We start from the raw sequence: 25,463 nt of genomic DNA on the forward strand, positions 1-25,463 counted from the left end.
ACTACATGTGCCAGAGAGTCAACTTCCAGAGTTTTGCTTTTAGGAAGGATGGGAGAACTCTTTGGAAGTTAGTCTCTACTTTGCCATTGACTTGGCTTTTTTGAGTGAACTGTGTGACTAGAAAATAGTTCCTTGTTATCTGTCCTTCTCCAGGCATATGTTTTAACAGTTATAAGAGTAAAAATAATTAGAATGTGTTTAAATGCCCTTACCCTCAAAAGGAATAAAAACTGGTATTAAGGAAAACAGCAGTGATAACAGAAGCTTAAGCTTGCGAGCCCAAACTATGAGTTTTACTTAATTGCAAGTGATGCAAGCTTCGTACACATTTTCCTTCTCCTCCAAGTTCTTTAACCACTAAAACTGCCCTTATGGAGACCACGAAAATCGTAAAACGTGTTTAATTAGTAATTTATTAAATTTTCCTATCATTTGATACATTCTGCATGGAGCCTTTGAAAGGATGTTTTGAGAGTTTATTTACAATCACTGAAAGGAGATGGTTCTGTAAACCTTCAGGTAATTACCACCTCCTTCAACTCACAACATACATGTATTTCAACATTTAAATAGAAGCCCATTTTCTTCAAAAGTAATTTTCTACTACTTTTTCGTAAAAATATAAAAAAGATAACATTCATAATTTTAAAAACCTATGTTTAACCCAAATCAAGATTTTTCTACAAATAATACCTCTTTCCAAAAAGTTTAAAAGACATCACAGAATAATGTGATGTTAAACCAAATAATCTCACTACAGCAGGGTATTTTACTCTTAAGAAATATTATGCAGTATTTTTTTCACCTTCACGCTAGATTGCAACTGTGTACGTGCTATGTAAACACACCAAATTAATCCAAGTCATTCATATTTATGCAGTAGACTGTTGTATATGACCAGTTACCACATAAACTGTAATTCCACAATTGCGAAAACGGTAAAAGGCAATCTTTATGAAAGCATAAAAAAATCTTAGTAAAAGGTAAGCAACATCGCTCTAATAAGAGGTGATAAAAATCACTTTTCTCCTACCTTCTTTTCCACTTTGAATGATACCTTTTATAGCATATTAACACACAAAGATATTTGTATCACTTTTACTTGTCAGCATTATAAATGACTGCTTTCGTTTCTGATACACTGAATTTATCAAAAGGCACCAAGATTAGACTCCCAAGTAGTTTCAAAATTTTTGTTTCTTTTCAAGTTCCTTTAGAATGATTTTCCTCAGAAAAATGTATCTCTAAGAAGAAAATGAATAATACAACATAGTAACTTGAAACTTGGACCATCCGAAAGGTATAAATATATTAATAGGTTCCTTGAACTTTTCATTTAGGACAGTCAAAATAACTTTCTGAACATAAACATAAAAATAGAGCACATTTATAACGGTAGGAAAAGGCGTAAGCTTATAATAACAAATTAAATCTGACATTACGACACATGGCCAAAAGCATTAGAAAAAACACTGCCAGATACTCTGATGCATTATCCTGAAAACATGTCTGATACATAACACTAACATATAATAAAGTATAGCATTCATTTCACAGGGAGAAAACTTAAGTTTTATCACAAAACCAGATTTACTGGATTTCAGCTTTAAGTTTTAGAGATATATTTTAAAGATAAAAAAGAAAAACAAGATTCACCCTTAAAATAAAAAAGTGTATATATATATATAATCCATTATTATTAATACCTTTTATGCTCTTACAATGTAAAACATTTATAAACTTCTAGAAATTTTGGCCAGTTAACCTATTTGGCTTTAACATAGTCTAAATTCCCTTCTGAGAATCAGATTAATGTTTTCAGTCCATCAGTCCAATATGGATGGAGCAATTCTATTTCTTTTTCTTCTTCTTCGGTGGTTCATCTTCAGAGCTGCTATCTGTGCTGGTGCTGCTGCTGCTGGAAGAGCTGGAATCTGAGTCTGAATCAGAGGACGAGGACGAGCTTGTGGAAGAGGCAGAAGATGATGAACTGGAGGAGCTTTCATCAGTGTCACTGTCCTCTGAGGAGGATGAGGTAGACGTTTCTTCACTCTCTGATGAAGAATCACTGGCTGAACTGTCACTGCTATCGCTACTGGAACTGGTTACGCTCTTAGACCTAGTAGATAATCAACAGTTATATGCATGGGAAGCGGACACTTAATAGAATGTTAATTTCACATGAACACGATATACGTATATGTATATACTGAAGATTTGCCAGTATGTTATCCCCAGATCTGATGCTTTGGGGATTGCCTAACTATTTTAACCTCTTCTCTTCCCAACTTAGCAAGGTCTTTTACTTCAGCAATTTAACTCTCTTGGATGGAGTTCAAGATACGTGTACCTAATATATTATGCTCCAGAGCAAATAATATTAGAATAAAGTTACAGTGCAACAATTGGGTTTATTTGAACCTCACAAAGAGTGGTAAATGTTTCACAATCTTAACTACTTTAGACCTGATGTAGCTGGTCAATAATTTCTTACCAGTCTAATAACATTTTCTATTCCAAGCCAAAAGAAATTTACTATTTCCAGGTATAAGGACTCTGGAAATTTGTAGAAAAAGGAGAAATGAAGGCAGTAAATTCCAGACAGGTAAAGAGAAGAACATATCAGAAAATAGGATGATATTTAATCATAAATTGCAAACGCGATTTCAGATCCAAACCTTATAACTATCACTTTAAAATCACTCTTCCCCTCCCTCAAACTAATATTATATATTATCTATACAATATTCCTAAAGTCACACATACCTTTTTTTCTTGGTCTTTCTTTCTATGTTAGTTTCTCCAATGCTGATAAACACAAGGGGGGAAAAGGCTCCTGTTAATAGAGTGATTATACACAGCTCAGACAAACCCTTGTTATCCCCCAAACTGTTTTACATTGAAGAAAACTCTGTCTTTTATAATATGTACTCAGAGTCCAGCACTTTTTGTTCTAACCAAGTGGAAAGTTTCCTATTGTGAGCTGTATGTGGTAGCTGCAGTCAATTTAACCAGCCCTTATGGTGTCTATCAACCATATCTTAGAAGCCAGGTAAGTTAGTAGTTGAGATGACTGAATGCACCAATTTGATTCTTTTTTGGTTTTGAACTTAAGTTGACATGACTACATCAACTATTTCCTAAACAACAAAACAAAGCAAATAATCGCACAACAAAAGCTGTAATTTACAATTTGAGTTTCCAGAGTCATATTATAAATGGCCATTTCATATAAAAAGAAAAGCAAACTTTAATTTAATACAACCATTTCTTTTGCTGAATGTCCCCCAAATGTTCAGTTATTTACTATTTAAAAACCAGAGACTTAATAATTCAAGACTTATTCCCTCACATTATTTACAAAGAACAAAGTCTGGTGATTTTTGAATGAAATATACAAATGGCTTGCTGTTATATTCCTGCCAAACAACATGCAGGTTTTTAAATTACAGAATTACCTCTATTACCGTAGCACTGCCCTGCAAGTTTAACATTTCTATATTCTGGACTTATTTATATTTCCTAGGTAAGGCCTCTATCCTTATTTCCTGAGTTTTTCAAATATAAATATATATTTATGTAAAGTTTTACACAATGGAGTTACTTACTGAATTGTCATTTTGGGGTAAAGTAAGTGGGGGAAGTACATTTATTAAACCACACCACAAGAATCCATGATCACTGTAATTCACATACTTCCATCATTTTATCGTTAAACAAAAAATCAGCAATTTTTATGTAACAGAGGGGTATCTAAAACTCAGGTATTCAATGTAATTTTAAGATCCAGGTACTTGTTAACACAATTAGAAAAACAAAAGTAAATATTGGGATGAAATTATTCCTAACTCTTTTACTGTTTAGGACAGAGCTCTTCAAAAATTTTTTGCTTACATTCCTAATATAAGAATTTTGAAAACTATGTATTTCCCTCATACATTTTTTATTCTAAGTTTTAATATTTGCAAAGGGTATAATCTCTGGCATATTACATATTGATAGTTTAAAAAGAAAATTGTTACATCATTTTGATAACTCTATCCAATGGAAAGTAAATGTCACAATGATTTGACACCAATTTGACACTTAAAAAATACATGAACGAGCTTATCTTTAATAGTTGGTACTTTCACATTGTCCCTTTTCCCTCTGAACTTGTACTTTTATTCTGCTTTCCCCATAGAATGTATCCTGAATAGTTATTTCTATGCCTGAAAATTTTACCAATCACTTATGCTTCTCTGCAGCAAAACTATAGACATAACTTGAAATTGTGTATTTTAATTACCTGTGATCATAAGGCTTTAAAAGTGTTTAAAAATTCTGAATTGAGTTACCATTGCCATTATTACTACAAAATTAATTAAAACAATGTAAAAATATTGTTTAATATTTTAGTTTATAGTTTAGTAATAGTTTAATAACTATTATACATAAAAATAATTTTATTGGAAATACATCTCTTAATGATGTGGGTTTTTTTTCTAGTTTATATATCCATGGATCTTATTGCTAGACAGTGACAAGGTTCAACGTCAATTCAATTCCCATATTTAATTTTTATCGATTTAATCCTGACAAACTTTGTTAACTTAAATAGTAGATGGGAACAGGAAGAGTTTTGTTATAGCAATGTCACTCAATTCTTTGAATTCCTCCCGTGTTATATTCTACAAGTAACAGAATGATGTATCATTAAAATATACTTTTAAATTGACAACTCAATTAAGTGCTTCTTCAATTTTGTTGGGAAAAAAAATTTTACAAAAGAATTTACTCCCAATAATTAGGGACATTCACTTTCTCAGTACAAATAACCAGTATTTTGAAAAATCTTTGGGTTTTTATAGATGAGGACAATACACCAAGGTTAGATCAGAGATAGGTGAGAGGTATGCCTTTGGGAAATTAAAGAAGGGTTGTTGGGAAAGGGGAAGTGAAAAAGAAGGACCAGGATGCAAGTTCTCATACAGATTTATTTTTGGAAAAAGTATATATGAATGTTGATGGCCTAGAAACTGATGACTTGTCTATTCCTGCATACCCCAAGAGCTTTCGTGTCTACAAGCTGGAAGACTGTTGCCTTGAAAGTCCAGCTGTTTAAGACACTAGTATGGAGCTCACAGTCTTCCTGAAGATGTCGTTTCTCATTTAAAGGACTAAGTTGACCTGGCATCTTCCTATTTCAGTTTCTCTAAAACATATATACATAACTTATTTCACAGGAATTTAAAAAGCTTTATCTAAAGGACATAAAAGGGTAAAGAACAATTTTCCAATTTTCTTCCTACCTAGTACTCCTTTTAGAAAGGAACTACTATTATTGATCTTTTACATTTCCTAAAATATTCCATTATTCCCTTTTCTTCTTTTTTAAACATAAATGATAGCATACTATATATAGTGTTCTCTACCTGGTCTGTATACTTAATATAAGTATCTTAGATACTTCTCTTGGATATCTTTTCATATCAGCTCATATAATCTACCTCAAAGTATTCTGTTGTCATGTCATTGGCAGTTTAGCCAATAAAGCAAAATCATTAAGAGCATGGATTCTGAAGAGAGGCTGATAGTTTAACACTTACCGTTTCTACTTACTAGACACTGAGCAAGTTCCTGAACCTCTCCATGCCTGTTTCTCCATATGTAAAATGGGGATTAATAATAGTACTTAACTTTATGGTACAGATATGATGATTAAATAAGATAATACTCATAAAGAGCTTAGTACAGTGCCTAGCACATAGTAAGCACTCATTAAACATTAGATAGTATTCTAATCTAAATCTGGATAACCACCATGAAACATTTGGATCCTTAATAAATTCCACAAACATAAATAAAAATATTCCTTTGGATATCACATGTAAACTTACCTTTGTTGTAGTAATAATCTGTTTTCTTTTTCTTTTAAAGCTTTCTTTAGTTCTGCTGTTCTTGAAGGTCTGTGTAGGTATTTTCTTTTTCCTGTGCATTCATAAGTCCAGTGTCCAAATTCCAAGCATTTCTGACATCTTACATGTTGCTTATTTGCTTCACTACAGAGCAAAAATTAGAATACAACCTTAAAATATTCACTTGACATTTTCTGCCCTGAAAGGCACAATCTGAAGTGTAAAATGATGTCTATTTTTTAAAAATAAACATTTTTTCACTTTAAATTGTTTGTTAGATGTAATCACAACATAGTATAGTGAGGGATAAAGATCATTGACCTTGAAGTTAAACAGAATTGAGATAAAATCTTCATTCCTCGGGCCGGCCCGGTGGCTCAGGTGTTTGGAGCTCGGTGCTCCTAACACTGAAGGCTGCCGGTTTGATTCCCACATGGGCCAGTGGGCTCTCAACCACAAGGTTGCCGGTTCGACTCCTCGACTCCCGCAAGGGATGGTGGGCTCTGCCCCCTGCAACTAAGATTGAACACGGCACCCTGAGCTGAGTTGCTGCTGAGCTCCTGGATAGCTCAGTTGGTTGGAGCACAAGCTCTAAACAACAAGGTTGCCAGTTCAATTCCCACACGGGATGGTGGGCTCTGCCCCCTGCAACTAATGATTGAAAAATGGCAACTGGACTTGGAGCTGATGGGCTCTGGAGAAACACACTGTCCCCCAATATTCCCCAATAAAATAAAATAAAAAAATGTTTAAAAAAAATCTTCATTCCTTAATTCCATTCCAGTAATGGCAGACTAGGTAACTCAGACCAACTCTTTAGATCAGAACTAGAAAAGACAGTCAAAACGTTTTAAACAACCTGCTCGAGAGAACAAGGGAGTAAAAAAATAACCAAGCCAAAATATGGAAGAAGATGGAAATTCAGAGTGATCAGCTCTATAGTTAAGTCAACTCTTGCATTGGTGTTTGCTTAACTTAAGAGGGTCAATAGTGATTTACAACAAGCAAGGAGACAAACTTCGTATCCAGAGTTAGGACTCTGAAGGGCTACAGCCGTACGTAGAGTACCGCCCTGCTGGTAGTCATCTAGGAGGCGAAGGAAAATCTTAATTCTGGAAATTGGATTAAGATACAGTAAGCAAAGAAAAACAGATGAAAGAATTGGAAAGGAAGAAATAAAACTCTCATTCCACACTGATGATGTATTATGTCCATGGCAAATCCAAAAGACTCTACAGATAAAATTTTTGAAATAATTAAAATTCATTAAGTGAGTTTAGCAAGGTTTTAGATTGGGGTCAGCAAACTTTGTCTGTAAAGGATCAGTAAATAGTTTAGGCTTTGCAGACCAAGAGGCAAAATTGAGGATACTATGTAGGCCCTTAGATAATAAGAGAGAAAACAAATTTCCACAAGTATTTTTATTAATAAAAATATTTCACATAAACGAGGTTTACTAAAAGAATAAAATTCTTTTCTAGAGGATAACATTTCACTCAGTTGAGGTTCAAAGTTAGTGTTCCCTATAATCAAATTGACATACCATAACTTTTGCTGTATTCAAAATACAAAATTTTGCTGTATTGGTAACAAAGACCAATCCTAGCACAATTGGGAGGAGATTACGCAATAGTGTGAATATCAGTAGGCAGGGACCATTGGGGGTCATCTTGGATGCTGGCAACCACATTTGATATCTCTACATGACTAGATTGAGGCCGTTACATATACATATGTAAATAACATTCTTAGCTTACAAGCCTATTAAGAACAGGTAGCAGGCGAGATTCAGCTTGCCGAACTCTGCATTAGGTCAACACGTAAAAATCAATTGTGTTTCTATATAACAGAAACAATTAAAAACAAAATTTTAAAAGGTGACCTTTATAATAGTCTGAAAAATATCAAGCACATCTATAAACAAATCGAAGAAAATGCGTGCAAGACTTCTATGCAGAAAACAAACATTACTGAGAGAATTAGACATACAATGAGTGACAAATAGAGGGATATACTATGTTCATAGATTGGAAGACTCAATATTGTAAAAATGTCCATTCTTCCAAACTCATCTACAGATTCAAATGCTAATAAAAATCGCAACAGGTTTTTGTTTATTTGTTTTGGAATTTATTCTAAAATGTATATGGAAATACAAAAGACTAAAGATAGCCAAAATATCCTTGTAAAAGAACAAATGAAGACTTAGATTAAAAGATACTGACTTACGATAAAGCTATAATAATTAATAATGTGAGACTGTAGCAAAGATGTATAAATAAGCCAATGGAACATAACAGAATGTCCAGAAATAGACTAATGTATATATGAAAACTTAATTTATGACAAGCACGGCACTGAGAGCAGTGGAGGAAAGGACAGTGGGGAAAAGTATAAGTGGTACAGGAATCACTAGTTATGCATACGGAAAAAATAAGACTTAATCTCGACTCTCCACTATATGCACACATTCATTACAGACCAATAAAGGTTTTAAAAGATAGTAGTTTAAAAAGTGACATATTTGAGTTAAGAATTCGTAAGAAACAAAAACACAACACTAATCATAAAGGAAAAGACTGGTAAATTATACTAAAATTTAAAATTAAGAATTTCTGTTCATCCAAATGTATTATGAAGAGAGTTAAAAGGGAAGCCAAAAAGTAGATATTTGCAACATACCAGGAGTCCCCCCCCCAAACATAAATGTATACACATGACTTGTATTCATCTTTTGTTATTGGTATATATTGGGGATTACAATTTTAATAGTTTTTTCCTTTCTTAGCATGTGTATACATTTTTTTAGTACCCTCTATATATAACCAACGGCCTCTTCTCCAGAGTACACAAAGAACTCCTACAAATCAAGAAAATGATGGATAATAGAAAAATAAGATGAAGTGGAAAATGTAAAGAAAGTATAAAAATGGGAATGGAAAATACAAATTAATAAACATGAAAAGGTGCTCATGACTAATCAAAGAAAAGAAAGTTAAAACCCCAATAAGCTAGAACTAGACACCCACCAGAAAGACTGAAATTAAAAACTGGCAACAGCAAATGTTAGCAAGGATATACATAGCAAGAGGAACTCTCATTGTTAGTACCAATGCAAATTGGTAGGACCATTTTGAAAAAAATTCACTATAATTGAAGAGATGCACAGTCTACTGTAGGTATTTATGCAATAGATATCCATGCACAACTATACTATAAAATATGTAGAGGAATACTGCTTCCCTTTATGTAGCTTTTGAAAAATTTGAAACAATTACCTTACAGAAAAATTGCAAGTGCAGTTCAAAGAACTATTTTTCCTGAAACATTTGTAAGTTGCCAACCTGATGCCTCATCAACCGGGAATGTTTTGCTGCGTATGTCTATTACCATTCTCCTACATAACAATGTCACCATCATAATCAAGAAATTAGTGTTGATGCAGTCCTACTACTTAATCTTAAGCTTCACTGAATTTCCCAATAATGTTCTTTATAGCAGAATCCAGTTCAGCATTAATATTGCACTTGTCGTCATGTCTCTTTAGTCTCCTTTTGTCTGGAAGAGTTTCTCAGTTGTGTCTTGCCTTCATAACCTTGACACTTTTTGAAGATTACAGGCCAGTTATTTTGTAGAATGTGCTTCAATTTGAGTTAGAGAATTTGCTTCCAAGCTCACTCATGTCGCTATTAGCAGGAGGCTTCAGTTCCTTGCCATGTGGGCCTCTCCATAGGGCTGCTCGCAACACAGCTTTCCCCAAAGTGAGTGACCAAGACAACTCAAGAAAGCAGTCAGTCTTTTATAACCTAATCTTGGAAATGATATACCACTTTTGCTGTATTCTGTTAGTACCAAAGACCAATCCTAGTACAATGGGGAGGAGACTATACAAGAGAGTGAATACCAAAAGGCAGGGAATATTGGGGGAGGGTCATCCTGGAGGCTGGCAACCACATTTGATATCTCTACATGATTAGATTCAGGCCATGCATCTTTGGCAGGAATATAAGAGAAATGTGCTGTGTTCTTCTCATTGCATTCCTGTTAGGTGACACAGGACTTCACTGTCTTGTTACTGATGGTATTCACTTTGATGACTTTGTTAAGGAGAGTCTACTAGACTTCGCATTGTAAAGTTACTTTCTGTCCTTTCAAAAATTTTGGTGGTTTCAAATTCTGTCCACAAATTGTCTAATGCTCCTCACTTCAAGAGGTGGAGCCTAAGTCCCCTCCCCTTGCATGTGGCTCAGACTTAGTGACTTGGCTTCTAACAGAATAAAGCAGAGTGACGGAGTGTGACTTTGAAGATCAGGTTATGTGGCTGCCCTGTCATGAAGATGCTCAAGCAGCATCTAGGGAGGCCCATGTGATGAGGCACCGAGGCTTCCTGCCGAGAGCGCTATGAATGAGCCATCCTGGAAGTAGATCATCCAGTCCTGATCAAGCCTCAGACGACTGCAACCCCTGGCAAAATCCTGACCCCCACCATGTGGGAGAGGCCGAATCACAACCACTCAGCTACGTCACACCTGAACGCCTGACCCACAGAAACTGAGATAATGTTTACTATTGGAAGTCACTAAGTTCTAGGATAATTTGTTATACAACAATAATTGATGACTAATATAATAATTAATAAATGTACTTTGTCCCCCACAACTAGATTGAAAAACAAGGACTTGACATGGAGCTGATGGGTCCTGGAAAAACACACTGTTCCTCAATCTTCTCCAATTAAAAAAAAAAAAAAATAAAAATACCTGTAAATGTACTTTGTGACTTGGTACTTGACAGTACATAAATATCCTACTCATCAAATTTTTAATTCCTTTATTCATCTATCAGTATGAAGTCATATTTTTCTATTTTATTCAACGAGTTGTAATTCATTACCATGATTTCTTTTGATGCTCAGATTGTCCTAGATTTGGTAAGTGGGAATCCTTTCAAGCTGGATTCTGTATTCTTCTGATATGGCTCCTTCATTCTTTGAGCATTTCCTTGCTTTCTGGTACAACAACAAAAATTCCCGACTCATCTTATACTTTCCCTGCCCCAGCCTGAAACCAGCCTGATGGAAGGAGCGCTGATGACACTTAGAGTCAAGATGAGGGCACGAATGTGCTCACTGTTATTGGGATATTGCTGCTCCCAGGTACTGGACAGAGATAGCGAACACACACACACACACACACACACGCATGCACGCACGCACGCACGCACACACACACACCCCCTATTCATCTATCAAATATACACATTTACATCTATATTTAATTACATATTTGAAAACCATGAATTCATACCAATATGTTTAATTCCAATCCAAACCCTTCACAGGGTTTACTCTATTCTTTCCTTCTCCATACTTCCTTCTTCAGTGAGAAATCTGGCTCCCGTTAGATTTACTTATTTCTTTTCATATAACCAATTGTCCATTGCTGCCACTGCTGCCCCTTCCGCCCTACAGATGTCCTCTTTACTTCACTTGGGATCTGATACTCTTCGCTGTCCTCCCCACCCTCCATACGACATGTCCCTCACTCTGCTGGGGCTGCCTCCCACTGCCAGGCCAGGTCCCCTCATGTGGACATATTTCTCTCCCTCCTTAGGCTCTGACACCCTGTACCAAATTACACCCCCCCACGCCAGCCCGTACATATTCTCCTTACTCGGGTAACAACTCGTGCTGAATTTCCCCCGTGTGGACACTTCCCTCTCTGCTTGGGATCTGACACCCTGTACTGGACCTTCTCCCCACTGGATGCCCCTTACACTCCGCTGACACTGCAGGCCAGTTCATGCCCCTGTGTGGATGCCCTCCTTGCCCCACTTCACATGAATACTCCAATGCCAGGTCAACTCTCTGTATGGATACCTACACTGCTCTACGCCACCTAATGGCTTCAGGATTGACTTGTTCAAGCAGGGAAGAGGAAGAGGGAGAACTGTAAGAATATTCTTAGTAGCATGCTTTGTAACATCCTCAAAATTGGAAATAACATCAAAGTAGAATGGATAATTTGTGGCATAGAATACAGTGGAATACTACATAGTAATAAAAATAAACAAACCAGCTTAACATAACTTAGATAGATCTTAGATATAAGAAGCCAGACTCAAAAGAATTCAAATTGTCTGATTCTGTATAAAGTTCAAAGACACACAAAATTAAACTCTAATGCATTAAATCTAAACTCCAGTTAGACGGTAAGTGTATAGAGAAGCAAGGAAGTAATCATCATAAATTTTAGGTGAGTGGTTACCTTTAGAAAGGAGAGAGGTTGTGATTGGGAAAAGGCCTTGGGGGCTTCTGGTATATTGAAATTGTTCTATTTCTTGATTTTGGAGATGGTTGCTTGACTATATGAATTTGTCGGAACTCACAGAATTGTATATTAAAAAGGATGAATTTTGCTCTATGTAAATTAAACCTCAATAAACTTGACTTAAAAAAATGTCTAAAATTCAGTTGCATAAATATTTACTATTGGAAGTACAATGTGGTTTATAAGAGTAAACCTAACTATCCAACAACAAAGGAAATGGCCAAAACGTTATTGTACATCCATAAAGAACACTATAAGGCCATTTAAAATACTAAACATGGCCTAAAAGGTTATACGCTAAAATGTAAACAATGACTATCTTTGGGGTAGAGTTTTTTTTTTTTCTTAGCTGTATTTTCTAACTTGTCAACAACGAACATAGATTGCATGTGAAATCATGAAACAAATGTTGAAGTATACTTTTAAAATAACATATAACTACGGAGTACACAAGAGTGGTAAAGGCCTATAAGAGAAATATCTGAAAGACTCCTGTCCAAATGAGTTGCGACTAGTGAAAAATATCGAGAACATTCAAAATTGTTTTATTTATAGCATAAATATTTTTTATGTTATATTTAAAGCATAAATAATCAAAAAAGGAATAGGTTTACTATTTGGGGTACTAGGCAAACAGGCCACCATATCATGTTATGGGCTAGGAGAACAAGCAGGACTATTTTTATCTTGCTTCTGTCTGAACTCAACACAATTATATGCAAATACAAAGAGTAAAACTGAAGCCCAAGATCCTTGAGGAGTGGGTAGTAGAGCCCTTATCCATTCTGAATGTGTTTTAAGTCACATGGCCCAGGTGATTGTTCCTGGACATACCAGACATTTTCCAGGTGAGACTGCTGTACTGTTACAGGTAATCTGGGGAACTCTGGCAAACAGGAGTGGTGCTGAAAGACAGGAAGTAGGCAAATGCTGTTTTGAATTTTGAAGTGGGGAGAAGGATAGATTTCCACAAACTAGACCAGTGAACTTTACATCCATCCATTTCAGGCAAAATTCTGGCTGGATTTATTAAATCCACTCAGAGAAAAAAGCTATCATTGCTAGATATCACATCATGAATAAGGCATCTTGGAAAGTCTCTCACAATGTCCTTCTGAATAAAACAGAACAATCAGGTAGGTCAGCTGAACATCATGGACAAAGAGCACTGTTTAATGGGTTGAAGTTAGTTATACAGAGAGGTATCCAGGGATGGTCTGCAGGGTTTGGTCCTCAGCTTGGTCTTATTCAACATTTTTATAAATGATTGGGATGAGGACCCAGAAGTGCATCTATCAAACCTGCAGATGACACAAAGCTGAGAGGGGCAGCTAATACGACCGATGACAGAATCAGGAGCCAAAAAGGTCTTGACAGGCTGGATCTCTGTGTCGATGATGAGGTGAAATTTAACAAGGGTAAAAGTCAGTCTAACATTTAAGTCCAGAAAATCAAGATAAATATGAGTACAAGACAGGGGAAGCTTGACTTGATGGCAATTCAAATGGAAAACACTTAGGGTTTTTAACTGACTGAAACCACAGAATTGGTCAAAAGCTGGGAAGTTAGAAAGGAGCAGGGTTTAGCTTCATAAATCTTATTTTCATTTTAGTTCAATATAAACTTTTTGATAGATTTGAAAAACATAACAGGCTACTGCAGGAGGTGAATATGTCCAACTGGAGGTCTTGAAGCCAAAGTTAGATGACTAGCCTGGATGCTGAAGAGAGTAGTGGAATGTAGGGGAGTGTTGAGTAGAAGAAATGACCAACAGTGCTAAGATCCTACAATCTACTTACATATGAGTACATGTAATTACAATTTACAAAGTGAAAATAATCTCATTTCAATTGATTTAAAGTTAAGTCCCTGAAGATCTGCTGCATGGGGAGTTCAAATTTAGCCTTTTTTTTTCCCTTTTACATCCCCCCTTTCCTCTGTAAGTCCAAAGACTTTTTAAAAGAAAGACAACAGTACTTTCTCACTTCTCATGACTAACTTAAAAACAGTTTAAAATTTGTTATTATAGAAGATTTCCTCTTTACAAATAAAATTAAACCTCTTTGATAACTATAAAACTAAAAGCAAAGGCTCCTTTTCTGCTTTTCCCCCCAAAATATTCCCCAAACTCTCCTGGACGCCTGTAGCCACTAAAAGCCCGTCTACTCTGACTCCCTGGGGACTTACGGTCTATATACCCTGACAGCTTTTATTATACACCATATGTTTTCTTAGCAACAAAAGCAAAAGCTCCTAAAGGTAAGATTTGTCTTTTACTTCTGTGTAGCTCATGTAGAAACAGAACATTTGTTTAACTTACTGATATTTCTAAAATAATAAATAGCAATATTGTTTAGGCGCTAAAAGTCCTACTTTCACGTCATATTTAGAGTGGACATTGGTTGGTTTTGCTAATCTAGCATTCATTACCTGCTCTGACCTACCCACCCCACTCATGATTGGTTTATAGAAATCCATTCAAGTGTATTGGGAAAAGAATGAGATCTAAGTCAATCGGTTTCACCACCCCAAAGACATGGTCTAGAGTTGGGCATGTAACCCAATCTACACCAATGAGATGCCACCAACTTGAAGTTGAGAGGATATAAAGGGTCCTAGATACTGCAGCCATCTTGGGACCAAAGGAATGAACATATCCAACTATGGAACTGACACCCAAAAGATAACACCTGAGAGTTAGAGAGTGGACCCTGGTGACATCATTTGGTCTGCCTATTAAGTATCATTATCACTCCATTCTTGATCTCAGAACTGACTTCAAAACCGTCTTCCTCCACTAAGCATACTACATACACTGATGCCCTCAATCGATACCCTTATGCTCAAGGAACTCTTCTCATCTCGCATGAGAGACAGTCTGATGGAGGGAAGAGAATGAAAAGGGCCCTTAGAATTAAAAATAAATAAATAAATAAATATAAATATAAATATAAATATAAACATAAATATATATATATATATAAATATATACATAAACATATATGCTAGCAGAATGTGAGAGATATATTACAGACGTATAAATGGTGATGGCATGAAATGCCGAGAGAATAGAAAAGTGGCAGACATTTGGGCATGCGGGTTGATAGAAGAAAAAAGGCTTTACAAGAAAGGGGCAATCTGGAAGAACTCCTGTACTATCTGTCCACGGCAAAACTTTTGTGCCTCTCTCTCTCACTCATTCACCACAATGGTCATTTTTCAGTTCTGAAAAACTAAATTCTTTCCTGCATCAAAACAATTATTCCACTGTCTCAATGCTCTTTCCCTAAATCCTCTCATGACTGGCTCTTTTCTCACACTTTCAGTCTCTTCAAACGTCCCCTCTTCAGAAATACCTTTCCAGTCCAACCAACATAACTTGGGCCTTTCTCTTTTTCCATCACCTATTTCCTTCAAAGTGCTTATCACCAACTGTATTTACTTACAATGTTTAGTTTATCAACTCTTCCCACTACTAGAATGTAAGCTCCCTGAAAGCAGGGTTTGTCTTGAATACTTCATCTTTATACCAAAATCTGGCACAGTGGAGGGTAATGAATAAATCAGTATTTATTGACGAGAATGAATGGCAGAAAAGTGAGACTATCGCTCGGGAGAAAAGTTGGCGTTGTAGTCAGGCTGTTCCTAAGGAAGGCAATCGGAAGAGGGCACGAAAAGCCAGCTAGGCTAGAGTCTGCAGACGTCGGCGAGAGTAGGGGGTCAGGACAGGGCTCCAGGCTCCCTCCGGCCAAGCGTGGGGTGAGCGGGCAGGCAGGTGGGCAAAGGGACACAAACTACTTAGCGACTAACTCCTGCGGTTCCCTTCCGGGAAACCAAACTCGAGGCTCTCTTCAGAACCCCCCTAGTCCCGCCCCGTGGATCTTACGCAGCCCTCTTCTACGAAATCGCTGGCCCATGGGCACCAAACTTACTGCCCGCGCCCCCCGGGAGCAGGCAACGTGTGAGAAAAACGGCCACCCTCTGCCGGTCCCCACTGAGAATCCGACACTGGTCCCGCATCTTGGCGCCCGCTCACCCGCCGGCTGACGCGCTTCTCCCCGCCCCGCCCGCCCCCCCGACCGAGACCCTCACTTACGCTTGTCTCCGGGCTATGAGCCGATGCATGGGAGTCGCCATCTTAGTGCGGTTAAGGCCTGCCGCGCTGGGTTTTGGGAAACTCCTGGGGTGGGCGGGGACTTCGAACGGTGACGGACGCAGGAGTGGGCGGAGCTTGTCTTGCCTCGCTGGCTTCTGGGACTGTTTTTGGGGCAAGCCGTGTGCTGCTGTGTCAGCCTTATGGGTCTCTGGTTTGGGGAAAGGGAGTGAGGCCCGTTGTCTGGCCTGAACAGGGTTTTGAAGGTTGGGTACTTGTACGGTTGTTCAAACCCTTGAACAACACGGGCTTGAACTGTGAGGGTCCATTCAGATACGATTTTTTTCAATAAATACATTTGGCCTTTCTTATCCACCAGCATCCACAGGCTTCACATCCATGGTTTCAACCAGCCATGAATCAAAAACTGTTTTTGCATTTCCAACCTCGATTCCCAAACACAGATGGAAAATACTGTTTTTGATCTGCGGATGTGAAGGGCCTACTGTAGAGTCAAAAGTTGTGCACGGATCCGGGGTCCGGGCCTCCCAACTGCGTTGTTCAAGTCAACTGTATTTTGCGTGGAGAGGCAGGAAAGAACATTCTTCACAAGGAAACTGTGTATATATATGTGTGTGTGTGTGTGTATATATATATATGTATAATTATATGTAAACGCATAGTTTTTATGTGTAGATAGGTATATATAGTTATATATGTATGTATATGCACACACAAAGAAGAAAACTGCAGTGTTCAGAAAACGACTTAGTCTGGAAGCCAAAATAAAAAGGAATGTATTGAATAGGATTGGAACCATCATTTGAAAGACTAAATTTAGCAAACCAAAAAGTGAAAATACATGTTAATTATATATTTGTGTATTTCATAGGGGTGTTACAAGGACCAAATGATATGTAAGTAAAGATGCTTTGTCAACATGAAAAAGATTATACAAATGCTATTAATTATTTAGTATATTTTTAGCATTTAGTGTCAGATCATAGAGATTTTATTACTTTAAATCCACAGTCTTTGAAACATAACTTTTTGAACTATATGTATGTTTCTGAGTCTCCATTTTTTTCAATTAACTGTTACCATGTAGGAACTGAGGATAAAGCATTGAATGAATAAAGTTCTTGTACACATGGAACTTTCTGCAGACAATAAACAAAGGCAATGTAGAGCATAAATACTCTAAAGAAAAATAGTTGAGTGTAAGGGGGTGAAAAATTATTTAGCATTTGGAGATAGACTTTTGAGTACATCTTTCTATTTGAAAAATGGAACCTTAAAAAAATACAGACTCTTGCTATCTGTTCTGTTCTTTAGCTTGCTTTTTTCATTCCTCAGTGTACTTATGGACATCTTTTCCTGTATAAGCACATACAGATCTAATTCATACTTTTTATATATTACGTTATATGGACTACATGGCTATTCCACAATTTATGCAACCAGTACTGTATTGGTGAACAATTCGATCATTCACCACAAAGATGCAATGAACAGATGTTTAAGCACTCACCTGTGTTTCTGTAAGATGACTTCCTAGAAGTAGAATTGCTGGGTCAAAGGATATGTGCACTTTTAATTTTGATAGATTTTACATAAGGCCCTAGAAATAGGCTGTACCCAAAACTGCTTCCTCATCTGACCTGAGAACGGTCAAACTTTAACTTTTGCCTATCTAATAAGCCAATATGATGTATTACTGATGAGGTTAAGTACCTTTCGTATGATCATTGAAGACCTATCTTGCATGAATTATCTTTTCATGAAAGACAATTCACAAAAAATAGCAAATTCTCTGCTATTTTTCTATTGGATTTTATCTTTTTAATGTTGACTTATAGAAACTTTTAATATTTTACGTACAAACCCTTTGTTTTATTTTTACAAACATTTTTCCTATTTGTTCTCTTTTCATTTTGTGATCATTTACCCTCTACATAGGCATTAAGTTGTTATGTGGGCATTTTTAACAATCTTTTTCTTTATGGGTTCCTAGATTTGGCTAATGTTTAGAATGGCCTTCTATGTCCTAAGATTATTAAAATATTTTCTTGTATTTCATTGTAATTCTTTAACTACAACTATGATTATATTCTTAACCCTAATTTTTAGTATTTGAAGCACCGTTGACTAAATAATCTATCACTTTTTTATTGATTTGAAATGCTACTTTCTCATATACTAAATATGCACAAATTTAGTTTGCTTGGATATTATATTTTCTTCCAAATTTCTATTTGTGCCAGTATTTGTCATTGTTTGAATTTCCATTGTTTTATAGGGCATTTTGATATCTGATAAGGCAAGTCCCTCCTAATTAGTCCTTTTTCCCTCAATTTTTTTGTTACTCCTAGGCATTTACTTTACTGGATGAGCTTTATTCTCAAGTTTTCAAGTTTTCTACGAAACAATATTGAGATTTGGGGGTGGCTGGTTAACTTAGTTGTTTAGAGCGTGGTACAAATAACACAAAGGTTGGCAGTTCAATCCCCGCGAGGGCCACTGTGAGCTGCAGCCTCCGTAAAAAAAGAAAAAAAAAAAAAATGGACAGGAGGGCCTTTTTAAAAAAAGAGAGCAACAACATTAAGATTTATTAGTCAGCTAATTTTAAAAGTAATTGCATTATAGCAAAGGTGAAAAGGCAAGACACATATGAAATATAACAAATCAAAAGGAGGAAGCAAATGAGATTATTTGCGATGATTTGTTTGCACACCTGGAAAGCCTACAAGAATTAATCAAAAACTTCTAGAGAGTTCAACATAGGAGTCACACACACAATACAATAATAACTCTGTTTATTAATGGCAAGACCAAACCACTGTAGCTGTTTCCCACTGAGGCTCATGGGCTTGACGGACCCTCAGCTTTGTCCAGAGGCACAGGCTAAAATCCAGATGCTAGGTTTTATAGACCTGAATGGGTAGAAGCTGAAAAAAAACTTAAAAACCCTTGGGAAAGCAGCAAGTAACTTCTATCTGGCAAGAGTGAACACTTTATTGGTCTTTAATCAGACTATTCCTTTGTTCTAGGAAAACCTCCTTCAAAGTGTCTTCCAGTTATGTACGTATGATGTCTCAAAGAACTCAGGGAAGGATGGATATAAAAGGCATATATGAAGGGAGAGCTGCATCTCTCTGGACTGGGTTGCTTTTCGTCAGGATGGTTGTTTCCTGCCCTGACCCTGACCTGTTTATGAGCACCTGTGGTTAGAGCTGAGCACAGAGCAGGGCCTGCTTTGTGGGCACGCAAATTACACAGCACACAGGGCCTCTCCTTAGAAAAGTCCCACACTTGGCTTGATTCTCTGCTACTGCCATGTTGAAATTCTTAAAAACTTTTGAACAGGAAGTCCCGAATTTTAATTTTGCACCTGGCTCTATACATTATGTAGCTGATCCTGCACCAGAAGTTGGTAAATGTATTTTTACAAGACACTGTGAGACTGAGCTTAATGAAAACTTGCTCCACCAGGACCAGCAGAGGAAAGAGAAATGATCCTCCCATTTTTCTTAGAGTTCAGAATCAGTCTTTTCTCTGAAGATTGGTAGCTATTGTCAAAAACCTCCCAAACCAAAACAAAACAAAAAAACCCACTTTTTTTTTAAAATCCTGGTGCAAAATCAAATGTGGGTTCTCCCTTCATATGCCTTTGCATATAAGAAAAAGATAGTTATTTTTCTTCCAGTAGGATAAGAAAATTTCACTGACTTGGCTCATTAAGGGAGAAGTTCAGAGCAGGGAGACAATTTGTTTTGTAAAGACGGTACTGGGGGAAGGGCATTTAGGCACCTGTGGGTATAAGGCTCTGGTTTTCTGAAAAGAAGATGGTTCTTACACCCATCTCTGGGCGTGGGGGTGAAAGTGGTGCCTGAAGCTCCCTGGAATGGGGTGAGAGCTGCCTTCCTTGGTTATTGCCACTTTCCAAAAGGGCTTGAAAACTGCATACTCAAAAGCTGTGTCACATCCTCTTATCTTCAGACACACCTGCTTGGGTTCCTCAGAGTCCTTGGGCCTTGATGCAATACTTTGCTGTGACATACATAGCTGTGAATCCAGAATTTGCTGGTTTCCTCTCTGGTGACCAACTTATCTGCAGTAGGAGAGAAGGAAGTTGACCTGCTGAGTGAAGCAGAGATGAGAGGCAGAGAAAGAAAGAAAAAAAAAACCTACCTAGACCTGATATTTTCTCCTTGGATTCTTTGGGTTATCATAGCTTCCCTTCAGTAAATCCCTTTTGTGATTAAGATGGTTCAAGTTGGGTTTCTGGTTTTTGCCCCCAAAGAATTCTTGAAGGTACGGTTTATCCCCCTTTTATAAATGAAGGGACTGAGACTCAGACCCTGGATATTGGAGCCAAGTTTACCTAGTTCTCTAAGTGCACTGAAGCCCTTACTACAAGTCTCTCAGATGTCTTTGTTAAATATTTTATTCAAGACCCACATCCCTGAGCTTTTTCCATCACACACCTCTCCCTCCCCTCCAGCCAGTTTTGTTTATTTTGAGATAATATAGAACCACTTTTTATCATTTAGGATTCAATTGCAAGAGACAGAAAATACAACTTGGCCTAAATAAACACAGACTTTATTGGATAGCTCATAGTCCTGAAGGAGGAATTGCACACCAGCCTTCAGGTCTTGAACCAGAAAAGTGCATATCTTAGTCCCGAGATCCTGTGTGCTACCCCTTTGGGCTACTGCTGCCAGCAGTGATCAGGGTGAATCCCTGCTGGAACCATGTGCCTCATCTCAACACCAAAGTCCCCTGGTAAGAGTTCGCTTGGCTTCTTAGGGACGTGTGCCCATCCCTCTAGACACAGGGAAATTGACACCTTTTTTTAGGGGCTAATGACACCTACAAGGAACTTGGGATCCCACAATTAACAGCCCACCAGAATGAGGAATATTAGAAGAATACCTCAAGGAATGAATGGGGAGAAGTGAAAATAAAAGATGTACATTATGTCCCATAATAGGACCATTCTACAAGATCTTTCCATATAAATTTGTCACACCTAGGTACAGGGGGAAAGGTAACACAGCGTTTTGCAAAGGCATGCAAGCAGCCAAACTTTTAGAAATGCCATTACAGTGAATGCAAAGGAAACCAGCTGAAATGAAAGCCTCCGTTTCAGCTCTCTTCCTGTCTCCCTTTTCTGGTGAGGATGATAAACTTCTGTGCTCTAGATCCAAACATTTTAATTGCCAAGTCAATTAAATATATGATGATTGTTTTATTAAAGTTCATGTGAAATTCGGACTGAGGCTGTAATATTTCTTCCAGACAAATCTGCATTCATCAAACTTCTCTGTCTGCCCACCCCCTCCACTGCACCTTCCCTTCGGACATGGGTCCTGAGACTAAAATGACTATTCCAGTTTGACCTTAATAGTATTGACCCTCCCTAACCCCCACCTTTTCTTTCTTTTAAAAACAAGTAATCTATTTTCCTTCCTTCCTTTCTTTCTTTCTTTCTCTCTCTCTCTTTCTTTCTTTTTTTTTTTTTAATTGGGGAACAGTGTATTTTTCCAGCCTCCATCAGTTCCATGTCAAGTCGTTGTTTTTGTTTTTCAATCTAGTTGTGGGTGGCAGGGTGGGGGAGGGTGGAGGAGCCCTGCTCAGTTCCAAGTCAAGTAATTGTTTTCAATCTAATTGTGGAGGTCACATCTCACTGGCCCATGTGGGACTCGAACTGGCTACCTTGGTGTTATGAGCACTGCGTTCTAACCAGCTGAGACAACCGGCTGCCCACTGTGGCTCAGCTCCAAGCTCAAGCTGTTGTTTCTCACTGGCCCATGTGGGAACCAAACTGCAAAACCTTGGTGTTATAAGCACTACAGCTCCAACCACTGAGCCAAACACCCGCCCACAAGTAATCCATTTTCATTATGGAAAAACTTTCATTATTGATAGAGGATTCTGGTGTCTTGTGCCCAGAGATCTTGGTCTCACATACCCGAAGAATGAGAACGCAGACTCGGTAGGAGAGATAGAGGAGCAAAGATTTTTATTAAAGCAAAAGTACAGCTCTTTTACAAGAGGGGGTACCCGGAACTGGGATGCCTGCTAACTAAGGCAAAAAGCTGTTATTTTTATACTTTTTCCTGCATGCTTGGGGAAGGAAGTTGGCTCCTTCTGATGGATTTTGTCTGTCAGATTTGCTCTGTTTGTCCAGCCTGAAGGGGTTTATGAAATAACCCATTTATCCCCAGAGTGCTATTACATTGTCACCCTGGAGTGAATGAGTCATTTCTGAATGTGGAGTTCCAAGATATGGCTGCCTTTGTTTATTCTACCAGGGACTTCCCTGTTTACCTAACAACATGATAGCTATCCTGTCTCATTATGAAAATAGAGATTAAGAAAAAATAATGTATATTACCTCCCACTACCTACAGACAGAGATTTTTGAGATTCTCTTTTGGGAAATGTAGATATTTCTTATATCTACGACTGAATATTAACTAATTATAACACATTTTAAAATATCACAGACTATATCAGAGCTTCAAATTTACTTGGTTGAACTTTGTTTGTTAACAGTATATATTGCAAAACGATCACCACAGTAAGTCTAGTCAACATCCCTATGAAGGGCTTTTTATCACTGATAAATCCTGAAAAGGCATTTTAATCCCCAGCATTTTTACATGAAGATACTTACTGCACTTGGCAAATTGAGTTTTAAATATGGTGGATTTAAGAATAAATAAATAAATAAATAAATAAATAAATAAATAAGAAAGGAAAAATACACACAAAAAAATGTGGTGGATTTATTAGTCAGGGCTACTCAGGTTGCAAGTGACAGACACCAAAATCAAAGTAACTCTTGTAAAAACAGGGATTTAAGGTGTGGATACTAGTAGATGCCAGAACAGGACAGCTCCAGGCACCTTGGCCCAGAAACACGGGTGATGCCTTTTGCCAAGATGAGTATTCTAGTCTCTGCTTTCCCTCAGAGTAGTAGCCTCATTCCCTCAGACTTATCTCTATGGCTGGGAATGTGGCCAACGGAACCTTAGGAACACACTCTTACAATCCACATCCTGTCAAAGACAAAAACCAAACAAATAAGCAAGTTGGTTTTATTTAAACTATTGCAACAGGGAGAGCTCCTCCGATCTGAAGACCACTGTTTCTCAGCAGGTAGTTTTATCTGGAGACTTTCATTATAGGGAGAAGTAGACAGCTTCTAGGTGGGGTGATTTTATAACTGGAATTGTTTTTTGTAATCAGGGAGTTCTCAGTCAGTCAGCTGAACAGGAAATGTTTGTGTCTGGCTAGTTTCAGGGGGACAGACAGTTCAGATAATCATTTATGAGACACTGCATGGAATATGGAGAGTCTGTGTCTGGCTTTGCCATAGGTAGACAAAGGGGTCATCTGTGAGTCTTATCTAAGTCACATGATGAAGAGTCGTTCTTTGTAATAAGCTGGAACGTGAAAAGCTGGGGAGAATTTCTTAACCATCTCAGTTTTCCAAGAACACAGGGCTTAGGCAAAGTTCAACATTGTTAAGACAAAGGAGAAATAAATTTCTCCACCAGCTGCAAGAAACACATCTCTGAGAAGAGCCTCCGGTGCTTGGTCACATGCTCATCTGCTTATCTGTGTTTCAGTCTTTGTGGTCCAATGGGGCGGAGGTAGTGTGAATAATTCAGCCTGGATTATGCCCACTTCTATTGTCAGAGTGATGGAGATGATGAAGAGAAGGGGTACAGGGCAGTTAAAGAAAATATTCCACAGTGGGCAAACTGTCACAATTTAATTCCAATGGAAATAAATTTGAGAACTTTTCCTTAAAGCAGAAGACACAAACCTTTGCTCAAAATTAAACCATGGCACAGTAATAATGATACTACCGTAATAAATTACCATGCATCCTTTTCTAGACCTTTAAACAGTCCAAGGAGTCCACATGATATCCCATGTTTCCTCAGAAAAATTGCCTTTCCTACTTTCCAATCTTAACGCTATAAAATTGAAACAGCAACTGTTAAGATGTTTTAGCAATATTGCAAATTATGCATTCTTTTTTTTTGCAATTTGTTTTCAAGGTACTTGCCACTTTCCCATTCTACCTCAAGGTCATCTTTGGCTTAACGTGGGCTGGTGGTCACAGAAATCCCTGCTCCCACCACCTAAGCGCTTTAAGGCCTCAGGTATACGAAACAATATGGTGAGAAGAGCCCATTGTAATCAGGTTCCAGGGAAATTTGATTCCTTGGACCAGCTGGCGCCCAAAGACGCAAATATGGATTGGAGGTCTTAGAGTCTATGGAACACTTAAGAGTTTTGAAACTCCTTACACATGAAACCAATAGGATATTGTATGTCAATTATACATCAATTAACAAAAAAATTTTTGAAACTCCTCACCTTTCCATTTCATTGGCACAGCTGCAGATAAGGAAACAGAGTCCAGAAACCCCATCCTGTGAAGGATCAGGATTCCAACTTGTAGTTGGTGAGATTTAATTTAATCACATGTTATTTAATCAGGCTGCTTTTGGTGAAATCTTTGTGGTTTCCTTTTTTGTTTTTTGTCTTTTGTTTTTTGCCATTAATATTGTAATCCAGATATCACCTAAGGCCTAGGGGCTTCAGTGCACTTAGAGGTTTTGGTAAACTTGGCTCCAATACCAGGGTCTGGGGTAATTCAAAGACAATTCTACACTTTTAGTAGTTGAATTCCTCATAGGCGTCTCTGTCTCTGTTCCTGCCCCAGATCATACCTAGATATGAAGCTGCATCCCTCTTGCAGGTGCCCAGTGGAAATCTCATCACACCAACCATCCCATGATTTTCTTGAAGCTTTATGGGCCGCAGTGGAAGGCGATCACATTGTAGACGACATGACAACGCTTTCTCTCTCTCTGGCAATCAGTGACTTCCCTTACTTCCTCTCAGATCAAGACCCCTCTGTTCCTTCCAAAACTCCAAGTCCTTACACATCACTTTGTGAAACTCTCTGGAAAGTGAGGTATAGTAAATGCCCGCCCCCCACCCCCACACCCGTGTATCCTCATACATAATGTTTATTTCAAAGCCTACCCACACCTATCTGAATTCCTCAGCTCTTTAGCATTTGGGGCATAACATTTCCTGTCACTACATCAA

At 37.6% G+C, this 25,463-nt stretch overlaps 1 protein-coding gene across 1 annotated transcript; it reads right to left on the reverse strand.

Annotated features, from left to right (window-relative positions):
* Window positions 1-394: 394 nt before the first annotated feature.
* Window positions 395-16,430, reverse strand: ZCCHC10 (zinc finger CCHC-type containing 10). The gene is made up of 4 exons (XM_019756141.3): window positions 16,323-16,430; window positions 5,880-6,041; window positions 2,767-2,808; window positions 395-2,119 (listed from the first exon to the last, which is right to left on the reverse strand). The coding sequence occupies exons 1-4, from the start codon at window positions 16,361-16,363 to the stop codon at window positions 1,852-1,854; spliced, it is 513 nt and encodes a 170-aa protein (XP_019611700.1). The 5' UTR covers window positions 16,364-16,430; the 3' UTR covers window positions 395-1,851.
* Window positions 16,431-25,463: the final 9,033 nt, after the last annotated feature.

The sequence above is a fragment of the Rhinolophus sinicus genome, chromosome 5 (genome assembly GCF_057876585.1).
Source record: "Rhinolophus sinicus isolate RSI-liver-muscle chromosome 5, RSI-T2T, whole genome shotgun sequence".
NCBI lineage: Eukaryota > Metazoa > Chordata > Mammalia > Chiroptera > Rhinolophidae > Rhinolophus > Rhinolophus sinicus.

Bases quoted from the DNA above. Each gene is read 5' to 3' on its own strand.
- ZCCHC10 (XM_019756141.3), bottom strand. From the start codon at position 16,363: ATGGCGACTCCCATGCATCGGCTCATAGCCCGGAGACAAGC. The intron at 2,809-5,879 runs GTAAGTTTACAT...TGTGTTTATCAG, and splicing joins AGATTATTACTACAACAAAG to CATTGGAGAAACTAACATAG. The intron at 2,120-2,766 runs GTATGTGTGACT...ATTATCTACTAG, and splicing joins AGAAAGACCAAGAAAAAAAG to GTCTAAGAGCGTAACCAGTT.